Here is a 17,840-nt window from a genome sequence, read left to right on the forward strand (position 1 = left end):
TCAGTCCCTTGCAGTCAGAATCAGGGGAATTTATAATGGGGAACAAAGAAATGGCTGACCAATTAAATACATACTTTGGTTCTGTCTTCACAAAGGAGGACACAAATAACCTCCCAGAGATGTCGGGGAACATAGGGTCTAATGAGAGGGAGGAACTGAAAGAAATCAGTATTTGTAGGGAAATGGTGTTAGGGAAATTGATGGGATTAAAGGCTGATAAATCCCCAGGGCCTGATAATCTACATCCTAGGGTACTTAAGGAAGTGGCCCTAGAAATAGTAGATGCATTGATGGTCATCTTCCAAAATTCTATAGACTCTGGAACAGTTCCCATGGATTGGAGGGTAGCTAATGTTACCCCACTATTCAAAAAAGGTGGTAGAGAGAAAACGGGGAATTATAGACCGGTAAGCCTGACATCGGTAGTGGGGAAAATGCTAAAGTCCATTATAAAAGATGTAATAGCAGAGCACTTGGAAAACAGCGACAGGATCGGACAAAGTCAACATGGATTTACAAAAGGTAAATCGTGCTTGACTAATCTACTGGAATTTTTTGAGGATGTAACTGGTAAAATAGATAAGGGAGAACCAGTGGATGTGGTGTATTTGGACTTTCAGAAGGCTTTCGATAAGGTCCCGCATAAGAGATTAGCATGTAAAGTTAAGGCACATGGGATTGGGGGCAAGGTACTGACTTGGATAGAGAACTGGTTGGCAGACAGGAAGCAAAGAGTTGGAATAAACGGGCTTTTTTCCGAGTGGTAGGCAGTGACTAGTGGGGTACCGCAGGGATCGGTCCTAGGACTCCAGCTATTCACAATATATATTAATGATCTAGACGAGGGAACTAGATGTAATATCTCCAAGTTTGCAGATGACACAAAGCTGGGTGGGCATGTGTGTTGTGAGGAGGATACCGAGAAACTCCAGTATGATTTGAACAGGTTGGGTGATTATACTGCATCTGCCATGCATCTGCCCAATGTGGATAAATGCGAGGTTATCCACTTTGGTGGCAAAAACAGGAAGACAGATTATCTGAATGGCAATAGATTGGGAGAAGGGGAAGTGCAACGAGACCTGGGTGTCCTTGTGCACCAGTCGCTGAAGGTAAGCATGCAGGTGCAGCAGGCGGTTAAGAAGGCAAATGGTATGTTGGCCTTCGTAGCGAGAGGGTTCCGAGTACAGGAACAAGGATGTCTTACCGCAGTTGTACAGGGCCTTGGTGAGACCACATCTTGAGTAGTGTGTGCAGTTTTGGTCACCTTAACTGAGGAAGGATGTTCTTGCCATAGAGGGAGTGCAGCGAAGATTCACCAGACTGATACCTGGGATGGTAGGAATGACGTATGAGGAGAGATTGGGTCGATTGGGCTTATACTTGCTGGAGTTTAGAAGAATGAGAGGGGATCTCATTGAAACTTATAAAATTCTAACAGGACTAGACAAGACTAGATGCAGGAAGGATATTCCCGATGGCCGGGGAGATCCAGAACCAGGGGTCACCGTCTAAGGATAAGGGGTAAGCCATTTAGGACAGAGTTGAAGAGGAATTTCTTCACCCAGAGTGTGGTGAACCTGTGGAATTCTCTACCACAGAAGGCAGTTGAGGCCAATTCATTAAATATATTCAAGAAGGAGTTAGATATATTTCTTAGGGTTAAAGGGATCAAGGGATATGGGGAGAAGGCAGGGACAGGGTACTGAACTTGGATGATCAGTCATGATCTCATTGAATGGCGGAGCAGGCTCAAGGGGCCGAATGGCCTACTCCTGCTCCTATCTTCTATGTTTCTTTGTCCTGGACCACAGTGTTAGCAGCTTACGCTTCCAGGACAAAAATTTTTCGAGCTGAAGCGTGAGGGGAAAAAGTCTAACTAACTGGGCATGCTGCGAGATGCCCCATTCCAGCAAAATCTGGGCCACTATAATGTACACAGTTTTGTTACAAGCAATATAACCTGTCAATTTATGTTGCTTTGAAATAAGTATAACACTGCAATACTTATCAACAGTATTCATCAGGAAAAATAGGCCTGCATAATTGCATCTAGTTTTAGATATACAAGTTTGAAATAATAAAACTCAGTTAGAATCATAAGAGTAGAAATTCTGTGTCTGCTCTTGCCATCCCATGGGTTTCCCTCCATTAAAATCGAATGGGCGAATGCAGAACTGGAATTTCTATCCCATGGTCATTTTACAGCAGATGGGGGTGGGGGGGGGGGGGGGGGCACTTGGCCCATAATGCCTGTACTGGCTCTCTGAAAGAGCTTTCCACTTAGTCCCATTCCTCTGCCCTTTCCCAATACCCTTTTAAATTTGACTTTTTCAATCATTTAGCCCCTTCCTGTTTAAAAGTTCTAGTAGTAAAAGCAGGCACTACTGATTCAATGATTGAAATCTAAAGAGTTAAACCTGCACATTTACTAGGCAGTTTCTTGAACTGCAGCAGAAGCCACAATAATACGGTTATAAAATTGCTAATTGTAGCATTAAATTGAAGAAAGATAAAAATGTAGATATTGAGAGTTAAAAAAATAAATTTCCATGGAAAACAAAAAACATGGCACAGATTTACTGTATTTTACACTTAAATGATTTTTAACATTCATTTACAGGATGTGGGCGTTGCTGGCAAAGCCAGCATTTATTGTCCATCCCTAATTGCCCTCGAGAAGGTGGTGGTGAGCTGCCTTCTTGAACCGCTGCAGTCCTCGTGGTGAAGATACTCCCACAGTGCGGTTAGGGAGGAAGTTCCAGGATTTTGACCCAGCTACAATATATTTTCAAGTTAGGATGGTGTGTGACTTGGAGGGAAACTTGGGAGGTTGCTAGCAAGGAGGTTGTTATCTTGCTAGCAACCTAATTGAGCAATTATCACATTATTTCAGAACCTAGTGGTTTCCTCCAATAATTCAAATAACACTTGTTTTCCATTCATAAAATAATTTTTTTAATAAACTGAACTGTAATCTTAATTAATTATCATAATGCATAAACATTACTTCAATCCTCAAAGTTGTTCTTACCTCCAATTGTCTTTTGGTAACCGGTTTGTAGGAAAAGAACTTGTTTTGCCCAGCACTGTTGGTTTTGTCAGAACTGCTTATTGCTGATGCCAAATCTGGAAATTCTTCATCATCCTCCAAAGACAAGAGGAATTAATTATGCTCTTACATTGAAGTTTCATACAAGTATTCTGTGACACAATGTCAAATTTTGATCGGATAATGAATATTATTTCAAAGCTGTAAAACAATGTTAAAGCTTGGCTTCAAAACAGAGAAGTCAATTACAGGCTTGTCATAGATGTACATCAAATGAAAAGTATCGTTGACAAAATGAAGCCATTGTCATAAACAGAACAATGGCAAAGCACAAGATTACCATCCCCATTCTCTTTCTTTGTGCCATTTCAACATTTTAAAATCGCTTTTCAAGTATACTGCTAAATCACTGTATATAACTGAAAATTAGCAATACTATCCTTTTCCCCACTTGAGGCTCATCATTAAGAAAGCAGAGGAACAATGATCTACTGCTTTGAAAATTATGCAAAATGCTGCTGTTCCCATTTCCTGGAAAGATGCAGAACTATGTCTCCTCCTGTTAACCAATAGTAGTTGTGCCTTCCAAGCTGAAGTGCAGCAAAATATGGCAATGCTGGCACGTTAAAATAAGGAGAACTAATTTAGATCCACAGCAAACACCAATAAATGCTATTCTTTTTGTGGTTTATGGGAATGTTAAAGATCCCACAGCACTATTTGGCATTCTCCTAGTACCCTGATCAACACTGTTCTCAACCATTGCCACCAAAAAAAGATTAACTAGGAATTCATTTCATTGCTGTTGGTGGGATTCTGCAAAATTGCAACTGCAGCTGCCCAATAATAGGTTACTGAACTTCACTGAGACAAGGTGCTACTTAAATGCAAGTCTTTTGTTTAAAAAATACTTTTATAACTTTTAAAAATGGAAGGTGGTGGATACAGAAAGTCTTTAATGATAAAAGTTCAACATTCATTGAGTCGGGGGGTGGGGGAAGAGAGAGAGGTAGGGGGAAAAGAAAAAGAGAAAACCTTCTCGCTTCACAAATATAATTAAATTCTTGACCAGAACAATTTATAATCAAAACACCTAGGCTGCAGTGCCCTCTAGTGTTATACAAAGCCTAAATCCAATATTGATAGCTACAACACATTGAATTTTTCGAAGCAAGTAATTTATAAAGCTTTTCATCTTGATTTCATTTTACTTTTGTTTTTTGGCTGTGCTAATTAGCAGTCAAGTAAGAGATTCTAAAACAGTTAATTTTAATTTATAGAATGATCAATTAAAAAATTTAAAGATGATCAATCGCCTTTTGTTTGCTTTTTCATTCTCTATAATTTCTTCCAACCTATCTCAATTAGCTGTCAAAGTGGTCTAGACAATGTGACAACATTACTGTAAAGCAGCATTTGAACCTCTTAAAAAATGAGTTTAATACACTTTTAAAAGTCTTCATCATAGTAGATATCTGCTATGTTCATAGCCTTAGAAACATAGAAGATAGGAGCAGGAGTAGGCCATTCGGCCCTTTGAGCCTGCTCTGCCATTCAATGAGATCATGACTGATCATCCAAATTCAGTACCCTGTCCCTGCCTTCTCCCCATATCCCTTGATCCCTTTAGCCTTAAGAAATATGTCCAACTCCTTTTTGAATATATTTAATGAACTGGCCTCCACCGCCCTCTGTGGCAGAGAATTCCACAGGTTCACCACTCTCTGGGTGAAGAAATTCCTCATCATTTCAGTCCTAAATAGCTAACACCTTATCCTTAGACTATGACCCCTGGTTCTGGACTCCCCGGCCATCATAAACATCCTTCCTGCATCTAGTCTGTCCAGGCCCGACAGAATTTTATAGGTTTCGATGAGATCCCCTCTCAATCTTCTAAACTCCAGTGAGTATAAGCCCAATCGACACAATCTCTCCTCATACGTCATTCCTACCATCCCAGGTATCAGCCTGGTGAATCTTTGCTGCACTCCTTCCATGGCAAGAACGTCCTTCCTCAGGTAAGGCGACCAAAACTGCACACAATACTCAAGGTGCGGTCTCACCAAGGCCCTGCACAACTGTAGCAAGACATCCTTGTTCCTGTACTCGAACCCTCTTGCTACGAAGGCCAACATACCATTTGCCTTCTTAACCGCCTGCTGCACCTGCATGCTTACCTTCAGCGACTGGTGCACAAGAACACCCAGGTCTCTCTGCACTTCCCCCTTCTCCCAATCTATTGCCATTCAAATAATAATCTGCCTTCCTGTTTTTGCCACCAAAGTGGATAACCTCACATTTATCCACATTATAGTGCATTTGCCATGTTTCTGCCCAATCACCCAATCTGTCCAAATCGTACTGGAGTTTCTCGACATCCTCGTCACAGCTTACCCTCCCACCCAGCTTTGTGTCGTCTGCAAATTTGGAGATATTACATCCAATTCCCTCGTCCAGATCATTAATATATATTGTGAACAGCTGGGGTCCTAGGACCGATCCCTGCGGTACCCCACTAGTCACTGCCTGCCACTCGGAAAACGACCCGTTTATTCCAATTCTTTGCTTTCTGTCCGCCAACCACTTCTCTATCCAAGTCAATACCTTGCCCCCAATCCCATGTGCCTTAATTTTGCACGCTAATCTCTTATGTGGGGCCTTATCGAAAGCCTTCTGAAAGTCCAAATACACCACATCCATTGGTTCTCCCTCATCTATTTTACCAGTTACATCCTCAAAAATTCCAGTAGATTAGTCAAGCATGATTTACCTTTTGTAAATCCATGTTGACTTTGTCCGATCCTGTCACTGCTTACCAAGTGCTCTGCTATTACATCTTTTATAATAGATTCTAGCATTTTCCCCACTACCGATGTCAGGCTTACCGGTCTATAATTCCCCGCTTTTTCTCTACCACCTTTTTTGAATAGTGGGGTAACATTAGCTACCCTCCAATCCATGGGTACTGTTCCAGAGTCTATCGAGTTCTGGAAGATGACCAGCAATGCATCTACTATTTCTAGGGCCACTTCCTTAAGTACCCTGGGATGTAGATTATCAGGCCCTGGGGATTTATCGGCCTTCAGTCCCATCAATTTTCCTAACACCATTTCCCTACAAATACTGATTTCTTTCAGTTCCACCCTTTCATCAGGCCATATGTTCCCCGGCATCTCTGGGAGGTTATTTGTGTCCTCCTTTGTGAAGACAGAACCAAAGTATGAATTTAGTTGGTCTGCCATTTCTTTGTTTCCCATTATAAATTCCCCTGATTCTGACTGCAAGGGACCTATGCTTGACTTCACCAATCTTTTTCTCTTCACATATCTATAAAAGCTTTTACAGTCAGTTTTTATGTTCCCAGCTAGCTTACTCTCATATTCTATTTTCCCTTTCTTAATTAATCCCTTTGTCCTCCTTTGTTGAATCCTAAACTGCTCCCAATCCTCAGGATTATTGCTTTTTCTGGCCAATTTATATGTTGTCTCCTTGGATCTTATGCTATCCCTAATTTCCCTTGTTAGCCACGGTTGAGTCACCTTTTTTGTTTTATTTTTATGCCAAACTGGGATGAACAAATTCTGTAGCTCATCCATTCGGTCTTTGAATGTTTGCCATTGCCTATCCACCGTCAACCCTTTGAGTGCCATTCCCCAATCAATCCTACCCAACTCGCTCCTCAGACCACCGTAGTTTCCTTTATTTAAATTGAGGACCCTAGTCTCTGAGTCAACTACTACATTCTCCATCTTAATGAAGAATTCGATCATATTATGATCGCTCAGACCAAAGGGGCCTCGTACAACAAGATTGCTAATTAATCCTTTCTCGTTACATAATACCCAGTCTAAGATGGCCTGATCTCTGGTTGGTTCCTCGACATATTGGTCCAGGAAACCATCCCGTAAACACTCCAGGAATTCCTCCTCCACAGTATTGTTACTAATTTGGTTGGCCCAATCTATATGTAGATTAAAGTCACCCATGATGACTGCTGTGCCCTTATTGCACGCTTCTTTAATTTCCCTTTTCATGCCATCCCCAACCTCCGCCTTACTGTTGGGAGGTCTATATGCCATTCCCACTAATGTTTTTTTCCCCCTTAGTATTTCTCAAGTGTATTTCCTAAATGTTAGATTTCAAAATCTCAAACCACTGGATATTCACACAGATTCCAGTCTTCTTTCTATCATGATAAAGTATAGTATTCCTTTACAGCTTGCTAACATGACATTTATAAAAGTTAGCAACTGGGATAACGTGCAAGTTGTGCAATGGGACTTTACTCTGTTAAACCGCCATTTGACAAAATAAGCAAATTGGAATTGGTGCTTTATCCTATGGACAGTTCAAGCAAGTTATAGAGAGTGAAGTGGATCTAGTAGTAGTAATCCCTGTAAGGCACTATAATATCAAGTGTACTTGGAAAACATTTTGGCGGAGCAAGAGGAAGAAAACCTAATGGCCCAGATTTTGCGGTCAATGGCGAAGGAACGGCACTCGCTGTACACCTCGCTGACAGCTGCCTGCAAAGTTTTTGTGCGCTTTGGAGACTTGCTCTAATCTGGTGTCGGTTTCAGCACAGCACCCTCTACAGGGGATCTGTGAGCAGAGAAAGAAAACAGCAAGGCTCTTCAACCAATAAATTAGATTTAAATCATTGTACAGAAATAAAGATTGGGAAATACAAATGGGATTCAGGGAGAGAGATAAGAGAGAGACAGAAAAAGTAAAACTTAAAATAAAAATAAAAATCTCCAACACTAATTTTCTTCTGGGACTCCACACTTGTAAAATTAAATTTTCCAAGGCCAGAGAGGTTGTTCAGTAGTAATTATCACACCGTTAAAAACTCACTTACTCCTGAATGCACTGGCCCTAACTTTTTCAGCCGTTTTTACTGGGGAACTAGTGGGCAAGTACCCAAAGTTCACACCGTTGTATTCAGTTCAATGAGGACTGCAACAGCGCACCCTGAGGAGGAGCGGGGTATCTCTGACAGCAACTTATGGATTTCCATGTTTAACTGCACATGTGCATACTCTAGAAACTGGTGTCAGATTTCCTCCGTTATAATGGTGAGCGCTGTTAGTCTCAACGCTGTTCTTAGCACAAAATCCAGCCCAACATGTTGAGAGATTTGCCAAATTACTTGACACTACTGAAAAGTTAAGCTTGAGCTTTCAACATTCTTTTTAAATGACTTGTCATGATTATTTTGAGAGCAAGTCCAATTGTTAACTGTCAGGGAGTTATGAATCTGCAGTCACAGTAATATATTCAGAATTTGGAGAGAGAACTGTCTGCTGTTCTTTATCTGTAGAAACTGGCAGTTTCTTAGAAAATGTTTTGCTTTTAAGCGAGATGAAGCAAGACCACCTCATGGAAGTGATCCTGTTTATTCACAAGTTATGCTGTACCAGCAGTGTTGTACTGAACCCTTCTGGAATACATGAAAAGTTTTGTTGTGGGACAAACATCAAAGATGCAGTATAGCTCTAGCAATAGCCTTTTGAAACATTTTCAAAATCCACTTACAGTAATTGGTCATTCTACTTTTGCAGATTTGTGAATCGAAGGGAAATATACAGGTGAATAATTTATTTATTTCAGCCATGTGTGTTTTTTTTTAAGTGGTTGATTCTAATCTTCCCTTATAAAGCCATCAGCAGTAAACTCAGGCTTCTTTCAAGTAGCAGTGACTGCTTGATTCAATTCTTTGTAGCTCATCCATATCTATGAATAATGTAAATAGTGTAGATGATGCACTGACCAGCATTCAGATGTAAATAGAGTCAGTCTTAAGATCAGTACCACAAACCCATTCATCCAAACTAGCAATTTACCATATCCTTTTCTGTTTCATGCATTTTTTTTCCTAATGAGAAACAGCCCTAAGACCACCCAGGGTATTTTGTGCTGTATTTATCTGCAGCTTCATTTTCAGTGAGCTTACAATTTCTTCAATTTTCTCAGAAGCCTCACTCATTTTGTGAAAAGATGTTTTCTCTTAGCAATAAATGCACCAATTAAAAAAAAGTCACCAAATGCACTGCATCCATTGGGTGAATACCTGACCTTTACTCACAGGTCTGTTTTCTCGCCCCTTGTAGGAGAAGAGTGCGCAAATGCAAGGGAGAGGGAGATGACAGGAGGTGGGCCACCACAAATTGTCCAGCTCACAGATGCAGAGGAGGACGCCCTGGAGATAAGTCGCACATCTGTGTCTCATTCATTCGGAGATGGACACAGGGAACTCGCAGATAGCTGGTGACATAATTACACATATGCTCACTTTATTTCATCAATGATTGAACTGTGAGAAAACTTGAGTATGGTGATTGTTAAGTTGTCTCGACTAATTCATATCCCTTTCTTTCGTGTTCCAGCGCCTTCACGAGCACAGCAAATGTCGCTGGGCATACATGAGGACGGTTCCTCAGTGAACCCAATTCCTTCGGAGGGTGGATCCAGTAAGCGAGTGAGTTGGGTTTTCATCTAGTGATTCATAATTCACAAGTGAGCACGAGCAGACACTGGTGGTAGGGATAGCTGTGGAGAATCCGCGTTGGGGGGGCGCAATCCTCTCCAAGTTCTGCTCAACTGGACACAGATAGTGAATCCCAGGAGCTATTATTATAAGAACATAAGAAATAGGAGCAGGAGTAGGCCAATCGGCCCCTCGAGCCTGCTCCGCCATTTAATAAGATCATGGCTGATCTGATCCTAACCACCAATCTACTATCACAGAACCATCTCCTGAATCTAACAGAATTAGACACACGAAATAGGAGCAGGATCAGGCTACACGGCCCCTGGGCCCGCTCCGCTACCCACAGGGCCATGTCCGATCCGAACCTAGACTCATGTCCAAATTCCTGCCCGCTCCCCGTAACCCTTAATTCCCTTTACTTCTAGGAAACTGTCTATTTCTGTTTTAAATTTATGTAATGATGTAGCTTCTACAGCTTTTTGGGGCAGCATATTCCATGGACCTACCACCCTGAGTGAAGTAGTTCCTCCTCATCTCAGTTTTGAAAGAGCAGCCCCTTATTCTAAGACTATGCCCCCTAGTTCTAGTTTCACCCATCATCGGGAACATCTTCCCCGCATCCACCCGATCCAACCCCTTCACAATCTTATATGTTTCAATAAGATCGCCTCTCGTTCTTCTGAACTCCAATGAGTAGAGTCCCAATCTACTCAACCTCTCCTCATATGTCCAGCCCCTCATCCCCGGGATTAACCGAGTGAACCTTCTTTGTACTGACTCGAGAGCAAGTATGTCTTTTCTTAAGTATGGACACCAAAACTGTATGCAGTATTCCAGGTGCAGTCTCACCAATACCTTGTACAACTGAAGCAATACATCCCTATTTTTATATTCTATCCCCCTAGCAAGAATGCTTCAGTGTCTTAGTGAGGTACTGACAGACGTGCCACACACACACACTCGACAATAGCGGAGAGGATGGAGGAGTCCAACCCAATCACTAGTGGATTGGTGGTGCAGGTAATTGCGAGAATATCAGTCATGGAGTGGCTGCCTCCATGGAACTTAAGCACAGCTCTCAAATGAGTCCATGCAGGCCATGACCACAGCGTGCAGACTTTGGATACCAACGTGTCTGCTGCCTTAAACAGGATGACATACCTTATCATTGCAACGCATCACTGATCTTCACCAAGCTGGTCTGCAGCAGAGTGGTAATAGTGATGTGGTGCTGGCCTAGGAGTGGGATGATGGCGAAAGGGAACATGGAAGTGGGAACTCCACTCAAAGCATCCCACTTCTCAGCCACTGTGCATCTTCAACATTCGATGGTTTGTTCTATGACACGCCTGGTATCGTGTGGCTCTCGTTGTTGCGCTCGTGCGCCTCATTGGTGGGGTTCCTCACAGGTGTCACGAGCCAAGTTTGAAAGGATATTGTAAGTCTCCTCTGATCCAACCCTTAAATCTACTTCCTGGAATGAAGAGGTCTGGAATGTTGGACTGCCGCAGTATGAATGCATCATGATAGCTCCCAGGGAATCTAGCACACACCTGCATACACAACTTCTTGTGGTTGCACACCAGCTGGGCAGTAATGGAATAATATCCCTTGTGGTTGATAAAACCTCTGCTATGGTGGTGCTTGGATTGCCACGTGTGCACAATCGATCGCACCCTGTACCTGTGGGAAGCCAGCCAGAGAGGCGGATGAGAGTGCTCGCTCATTCTGGGTATTGTCATCACGGGGGAAGTTTACCCTACTGCCAGCCCTGGCAAACAATCCATCTGTCACCTGCCTTATGCATTTATGTGCAGCAGACTGTGAGACCCTTGATAGGTCTCCGGAAGCAAAAAAATTGGAGGGCAGTGGTGATTTTCACAGCCACTGGTAATGCATGTTGCTGTCATAGATGGTAATGGTCTTCCTCTTCTGATGTACTGTCAAAACATCTAAGGCACCTCCCATCCTGCTGGTATCTGTTTGATAGCCTTCAAACTTCTCCAAAACCTGCATGATGACAAGAATTCTCTGCTATCGTTTGCCAGAGGGAATTGACAAAGCTGTTGTAAGAACTGAACCTTTATTAAGTTTGGGCTATGTGAAGTTGATAGACCCCCATGAAATGCAGCTGAAACTCACCTTTTTACTGGTCAGTTTCCCGAGCCCCGGGAAACCTGTGGTGGAGATGTTAAATTCGAAGGGAAGTTAAACTCATGTCAAAAGGCGCTCATTTACATGCAATTATCAGCTTAAATTATGTCTTAATAATTTCCTGCGTTAATAATCGCCCCGATGGGCAGGTTACTCGCACGCAACCAAACGCACCTCATTGAAACACAGGTGGCGCACTGGAGCCGGGTTGCAGTTGTGATTCTTTTTCCTCTGAATTTAACTATACACCCAACCTCAACTTACCCGTACTTGCCTGTTAAAATTCCCTCCCAAGTGAAAGTGGGCTACAAATGGCTCCTAGACTATACTAGGAGTACCACTGTTGTAAATGATGGTGCTGTGCACCCATCGAGATACTTGTGGTACTTTAATATCAGTACTGGTATTGATAATTTGTATCAGGCTTTGCTGATAACTGGTCTGCTGGAGCAATCTAGTGACAGAGTCTTCTAATTCTCTCTCCATAGCATTAAAAAAAAACAGAACAGGTGATATGGGACAGAGATACAGAGAAATGGAGAAGGGGGGCAGGAGAGGAACTACAGGGGAGAAAAAAGGGTAGATAAAAACACACATTGGTAGGCACTGGAACTGTTCCTGCCATGAAAACCAGAAGTGATTTGGAAGGTGGAAGTTATTTAAAGAATAGTCCTAGTTGGTAGAGGTTGCGGCTTTGGGAGGTGCTGTCGAAGAAGCCTTGGCGAGTTGGTACACACTGCAGCCACGGTGCGCCGGTGATGGTGGAAGTGAATGTTTAAGGTGGTGGATAGGGTGCAGTCAAGTGGGCTGCTTTGTCCTGGATGGTGTCAAGGGCAAACAAGACCCACTCAAATGATGCATTCAATTAGTTTGTTTTCAGCTAGCTGCCACTGAGCGGAGCAGGATCGGTTTCTTTCCCAATACGGGAATTCAATTCAACAGCTCGGCCAGCTAGAACTTGTTTGTACTGAGTGTTGGCTTTCACGAAATGCACTAAAGGCTAGTACACTATGGATAGATGCGTTATTTGTCTTAATTTTAGTTTGTCAGCAGGGATATTATTGTACATTTATCTAAATTTTAATCTGGTTTACTTCCTACTGTAAGGAAAGGGTTAATGCTACTGTATACGGATATTGATTTCTCTTTATATTGTAGTAATAGTAACAGTAACCTTTAGCTTTTGCCTGTTAAGTGAGGACGTACAAGTCAATTTAGATGCAGTGACCACTGAACTGTTGAATTAAGGCTGGTCTTAAAGCAATGGTCAGTTTAGACAAAACAAATTAAAAGATATTCCAGTGCATACTGTAGAGAACTTTAAATAGTTGATAAGTTCTGCAGAAGCGAACATCTGCAACCACATCATCCTTTTCAGAAGCAGGAGATTGGCATGGTATTCGATTAACACAGAGCAGTAGTGATACCCGCCCTCCTGTATGCCTCAGAGACATGGACCATGTACAGCAGGCACCTCAAAGCACTGAAGAGGTACCACCAACGCTGCCTCCGCAAGATCCTGCAAATCCATTGGCAGGATAGGTGCACCAATGTTGGTGTTCTCACTCAGGCCAACATCCCCAGCATCGAAGCTTTGGCCACGCTCGATCAGCTCCGATGGACGGGTCACATTGTCCGCATGCCCGATACGAGACTCCCAAAACAAGCGCTCTACTTGGAGCGCCGACTCAGCAAGAGAGCCCCAGGTGGGCAGAGGAAACGCTTCAAGGACACCCTCAAAGCCTCCTTGAAAAAGTGCAACATCCCCACTGACACCTGGGAATCCCTGGCCCAAGACCGCACAAAGTGGAGGAGAAGCATCCGGGAAGGCGCCGAACACCTCGAGTCTCTTCGCCGGGAGCAAGTGGAAGCCAAGCGCAAACAGCGCACTTCAACCCAAGCACCCCACCCACCCGCCCGCCTGCTCATTCAACCACCATCTGCCCCGCCTGTGACAGAGACTGTAGGTCCCGCATTGGACTCATCAGCCACCTGATAACTCATTTTTAATGTGGAAGCAAGTCATCCTCGGTTCCGAAGAAGGTGGCAACTCCCATTCACTCTCATTGTACAGAATCCCAATGGACCCAACCCCTTCATTCACTCCCACTGTACAGAATCCCAATGGATCCAACCCCTTCCCATTCACTCCCATTGTACACAATCCCAATGGACCCAACCCCTTTCCCATTCACTCCCATTGTACACAATCCCAATGGACCCAACCCTTTCCCATTCACTCCCATTGTACACAATCCCAATGGACCCAACCCCTTCCCATTCACTCCCATTGTACACAATCCCAATGGACCCAACCCCTTCCCATTCACTCCCATTGTACACAATCCCAATAGTTACACTCAATACCTGATGGCACTCTATATACTGTCACTTGTGATGAAAGTACAGGCACTGGGCTGAGCTGCGATACAAGCGCTGCCCAATTAGGAGCTTCTACTCTGAAGCTTACAGGAGTCTTGTCCAGAAGACGCTCTGTCTGGGCTGAACCTTTGCCGAAACCCCTCCTCGCCGAAGTGCAGTTTATCCCTGGATAGTGGCACTGGTCCAGGCTCGCGGGAATGTGATTATGCCTTAATGAAGCTTCACTAGCTGCTTGTGTGTTTAATTAACCTTCTTTTCCTTTCTCCTCCCTCTCACTCGGACCGATCAATCAAGAGTAAGTATTTTTTATTGCAAATACATTGCTACTAACAGGAGCTGGCGTTGGACGGGAAACCTTACACAGGACTTGATCGGCAAGTGAGTTGTATGGGAACCCTTCTGTATCTGCCCAAGTATCTTTAATTACCCTGCTCTCTGATTGGGATCTGATTGAGGTTTATAAGATAATGAAGGGAATGGATCATGTTCCAGTTGGCAGTTTGTTTCAATAGGTTAGGGAGGACCAGGATTCACAATTTTAAGTTATACAAGGCCAGATCTAGGTTAGAGGTCAGGAGGTGGTTCCTTTCCCAGAGAATAGTGGCCCTCTGGAACAGGCTGCTGCCTTGTGCGGTGGACGCCGATTCGCTGAATTGCTTCAAGCGAGAGCTGGACCTGTTTCTGGCTGGGACAGAAATCACCTCTTACAGGAGGTAGGTGCTGCAGAGAATTCAGGACCAGAGTGATCTCCTGGACTAGGGGGTTTCCATTGCCTAGATGGGTCGGAGAGGAATTTCTCCACCCCCCCCCCCCCCCCCCCCCCCCCCCGATAAAATGGCCTGGGGATTTTCTGTTTTTTGGCTTCTCCCAGGAGTTCACAGAGTTTCGGGTGGGGTGGAGAGTGTATATATTGTGATACACAAGGTATCACAATTGTATGGGACTGGCTGGATGGACCAGAGGGTCTTCACCTGTAAGTCATTGTTCGTATACGAAGAGATTAGGAGAGAAGTCAAAAAAGCAAAGAGGAACTATGAAATTAAATTATCAAGGAACATAAAACAAAATAGTAAAATATTTTATAGGCGCAAGAATAAAAAAAAGGTCGGGATGGGAATCGGGCCACTTTTAAAGGGATGGACAGGATAATACCACAAGCAGTGATAGAGAGAGATGGCAGAAATATTAAATAATTACTTTGCTTCAGTATTTACCAGGGAGATAGAACAGGTGGACATGACATTGGATCATGAGATTAGTAATGAAATAAATGCATTTTAAATAAAAAGGAGATATATTAAATAAACTAATCAAGCTCAAAGACGAAAAAAAACCCTGGTCCAGATGGATTACATCCACGCATTAAAAAAAAAAATCTAGGGAAGAGATAGCAGAGGCATTACTACACATATTTAATAATGCATTAAAAAAAGGTGTAGTGCCAGAGGACTGGTGGATAGCTAACATAATATCTATATTTTAGAAGGGAGATAGAACATGTCCAGGGACCTACAGGCCAGTCAGCTTAACATCGGTGCTAGGAAAAATAATGGAATTCCTACTAGAGGAAATAGAAGAACATCTAGAAGCCAAAAATATAATAATGAATAGTCAGCATGGATTTCAAAAGGGAAAGTCTTGCTTGACCAACCTCATTGAATTTTTTGAAGAGGTAACAAAGAGAGTAGGCAAGGTAATGTAGTAGATGTAAGTTATCTAGGTTTTCAAAAGGCCTTCGATAAGGTACCCCATAATAGAATGATGAACAAGGTCAGAGAATGCGGAGTCAGGGGACAAGTAGCAGAATGGATAGCTAGCCGGCTTCAATACAAAGCAGAGAGTAGAGGTAAAGGGTAGCTATTCATAGTGGCAGAAGGTGGGAAGTGGTGTTCCACAAGGATCAGTGCTGGGACCACTGTTGTTCACAATTTATATTAACGATTTAGACTTTGGAATCAAAAACACAATTTCTGAATTTGCAGATGACACCAAATTTTTTTTGGGGGGGGGGGGGGGGGGGGATAGTCAATACTGAGGAGGACTGCAACAAGTTATAGGGAGGACATTAATAAACTTGCAGAATGGGCATATAATTGGCAAATGAATTTCAACACAGATAAATGTGAGGATTTACATTTTGGTAGGAAGAATAGGGAAGTCACTTATTACTTAGTGGGCGAGAGTCGGGTGGGGTAGGGGAGCAAAGGGACCTCGGAGTACAAATACACAAATCACTAAAAGTAGCAACGCAGGTTAACAAGGCCATAAAAAAAGCAAACCCAAGCACTAGTGTTTATTTCTAGAGGGATAGAATTGAAAAGTAGTGAAGTTATGCTAAACCTGTATCGAACCTTGGTTAGACCACTTAGAATACTGCATACAATTCTGGTCACCATATTATAGAAAGGAAATAGAGGCACTTGAGAGCGTGCAGTGAAGATTTACAAGGATAATACCAGAAATATGAGGGTATACAGGAAACTTTGGTTTATCCGGAGGTTATATGTCCGGAGTACTCGATCTAACGGCAAAAATCAGGAGCCGTTTTCTATAAGTTTTTTTTAGTTCTCATTGCTTTTTTTTTTCCCCAGTCAGGCAGTGCAAGGTTTGTAGCTATAGCAACAGCTTCAGCTAGAGACGCTTGCAGCTGCAGCCGACTGTTTTGAAGCTGTTGCCAAGCAACAGGGTTTGTTGATTCACACGGAGCTTTTCAGTTCCGTATGTTTCAACATTAACGCTGGTATGTCCGGCACTTTTGATGGTACGGCACCAGCTCGGTCCCGTCAGGTACAGGAAACTTTCTGATATCCGGCACTATCAGAAAAGGATGTACAGGCTGGGTCTCTTTTCGCTTGAAAAAAGGCTGATGGGTGACCTAATAGAGGTCTTTAAAATTATGAAAGGTTTTGATAGAGAGTGTGTTTCCACTTGTGGGGAAGAGCATAACTAGAGGCCATCAATATAAGATAGTCACCAAGAAATCAAATAGGGAATTCAGAAGAAACTTCTTTACCCAGAGGATGGTGAGAATGTGGAACTCGCTACCACAGGGAGTGGTTGAGGCAAATAGTATAGATGCATTTAAGGGGAGGCTAGATAAGCATATGAGGGAGAAGGGAATAGAGGGTTATTCTGATAGGGTTAGATGAGGAAATACGGGAGGAGGCTTGAGTGGAACATAAACACCACATGGACTAGTTGGGCCGAATATCCTATGTAATCCTATGGGATGGCATGGATTTATAATTAGAAGTTTCAATTGGTAGAACTGCAACAAGCGTGAAACTATCAATAAAATAACAAAGCTGGGGGCTCGATGGAAAATAATTAAAAATAAAGTTATAAGGGACAAGGGAAGAAGTTCATGGATTCGAAGGTCTGCAGCCAGTATAGTGAGCTCGGAACTGTAAAGCATTGGAGTCCTCCGGCTAAACTTGCAAGGTTTGGTCGCAAGTACTGTTGTTGAGTGTATGTTTAACTATTGTATATTTAATAAATCTGTGACCTCTGACATTGAATGTTGCAAACCCTATTGATTTGAGGAGTAAATTATAACACACATTTACCCCTCCTCTAACACTACAACTAAAACATGCAGACACAATCAAGTACCTCAAATCGAGGTAGTTCTTGTACAGTTATCTTGGACTCATTAGGTTTTGGAGCTGCATTAGATTCCTTTGGCTTCTTTTTCTTTTTCTTCTTTTTCACTTTCCCAGCTGCTTCTTTCAGCTTTGTTTCACCATCATCACTCTGCAG

General features: G+C 42.8%; 1 protein-coding gene across 4 annotated transcripts in view; it reads right to left on the reverse strand.

Moving 5' to 3' along the window:
• LOC147124294 (selenocysteine insertion sequence-binding protein 2-like) overlaps window positions 1-17,840 on the reverse strand; it is a 171,901-nt gene that overhangs the window by 109,051 nt on the left and 45,010 nt on the right. For all 4 annotated transcript variants that reach the window (XM_085984698.1, XM_085984717.1, XM_085984726.1 and 1 more), the window contains 2 exons: window positions 17,694-17,834; window positions 3,035-3,148 (listed from right to left, as the gene is read on the reverse strand). In XM_085984698.1, coding sequence (XP_085840824.1) covers window positions 3,035-3,148; window positions 17,694-17,834 — 255 coding nt within the window. The remainder of the gene's footprint in view (window positions 1-3,034; window positions 3,149-17,693; window positions 17,835-17,840) is intronic.

Source organism: Somniosus microcephalus, chromosome 1 (assembly GCF_052327205.1).
Source record: "Somniosus microcephalus isolate GS21.2 chromosome 1, FLI_Smic_1.0, whole genome shotgun sequence".
NCBI classification, from domain to species: domain Eukaryota; kingdom Metazoa; phylum Chordata; class Chondrichthyes; order Squaliformes; family Somniosidae; genus Somniosus; species Somniosus microcephalus.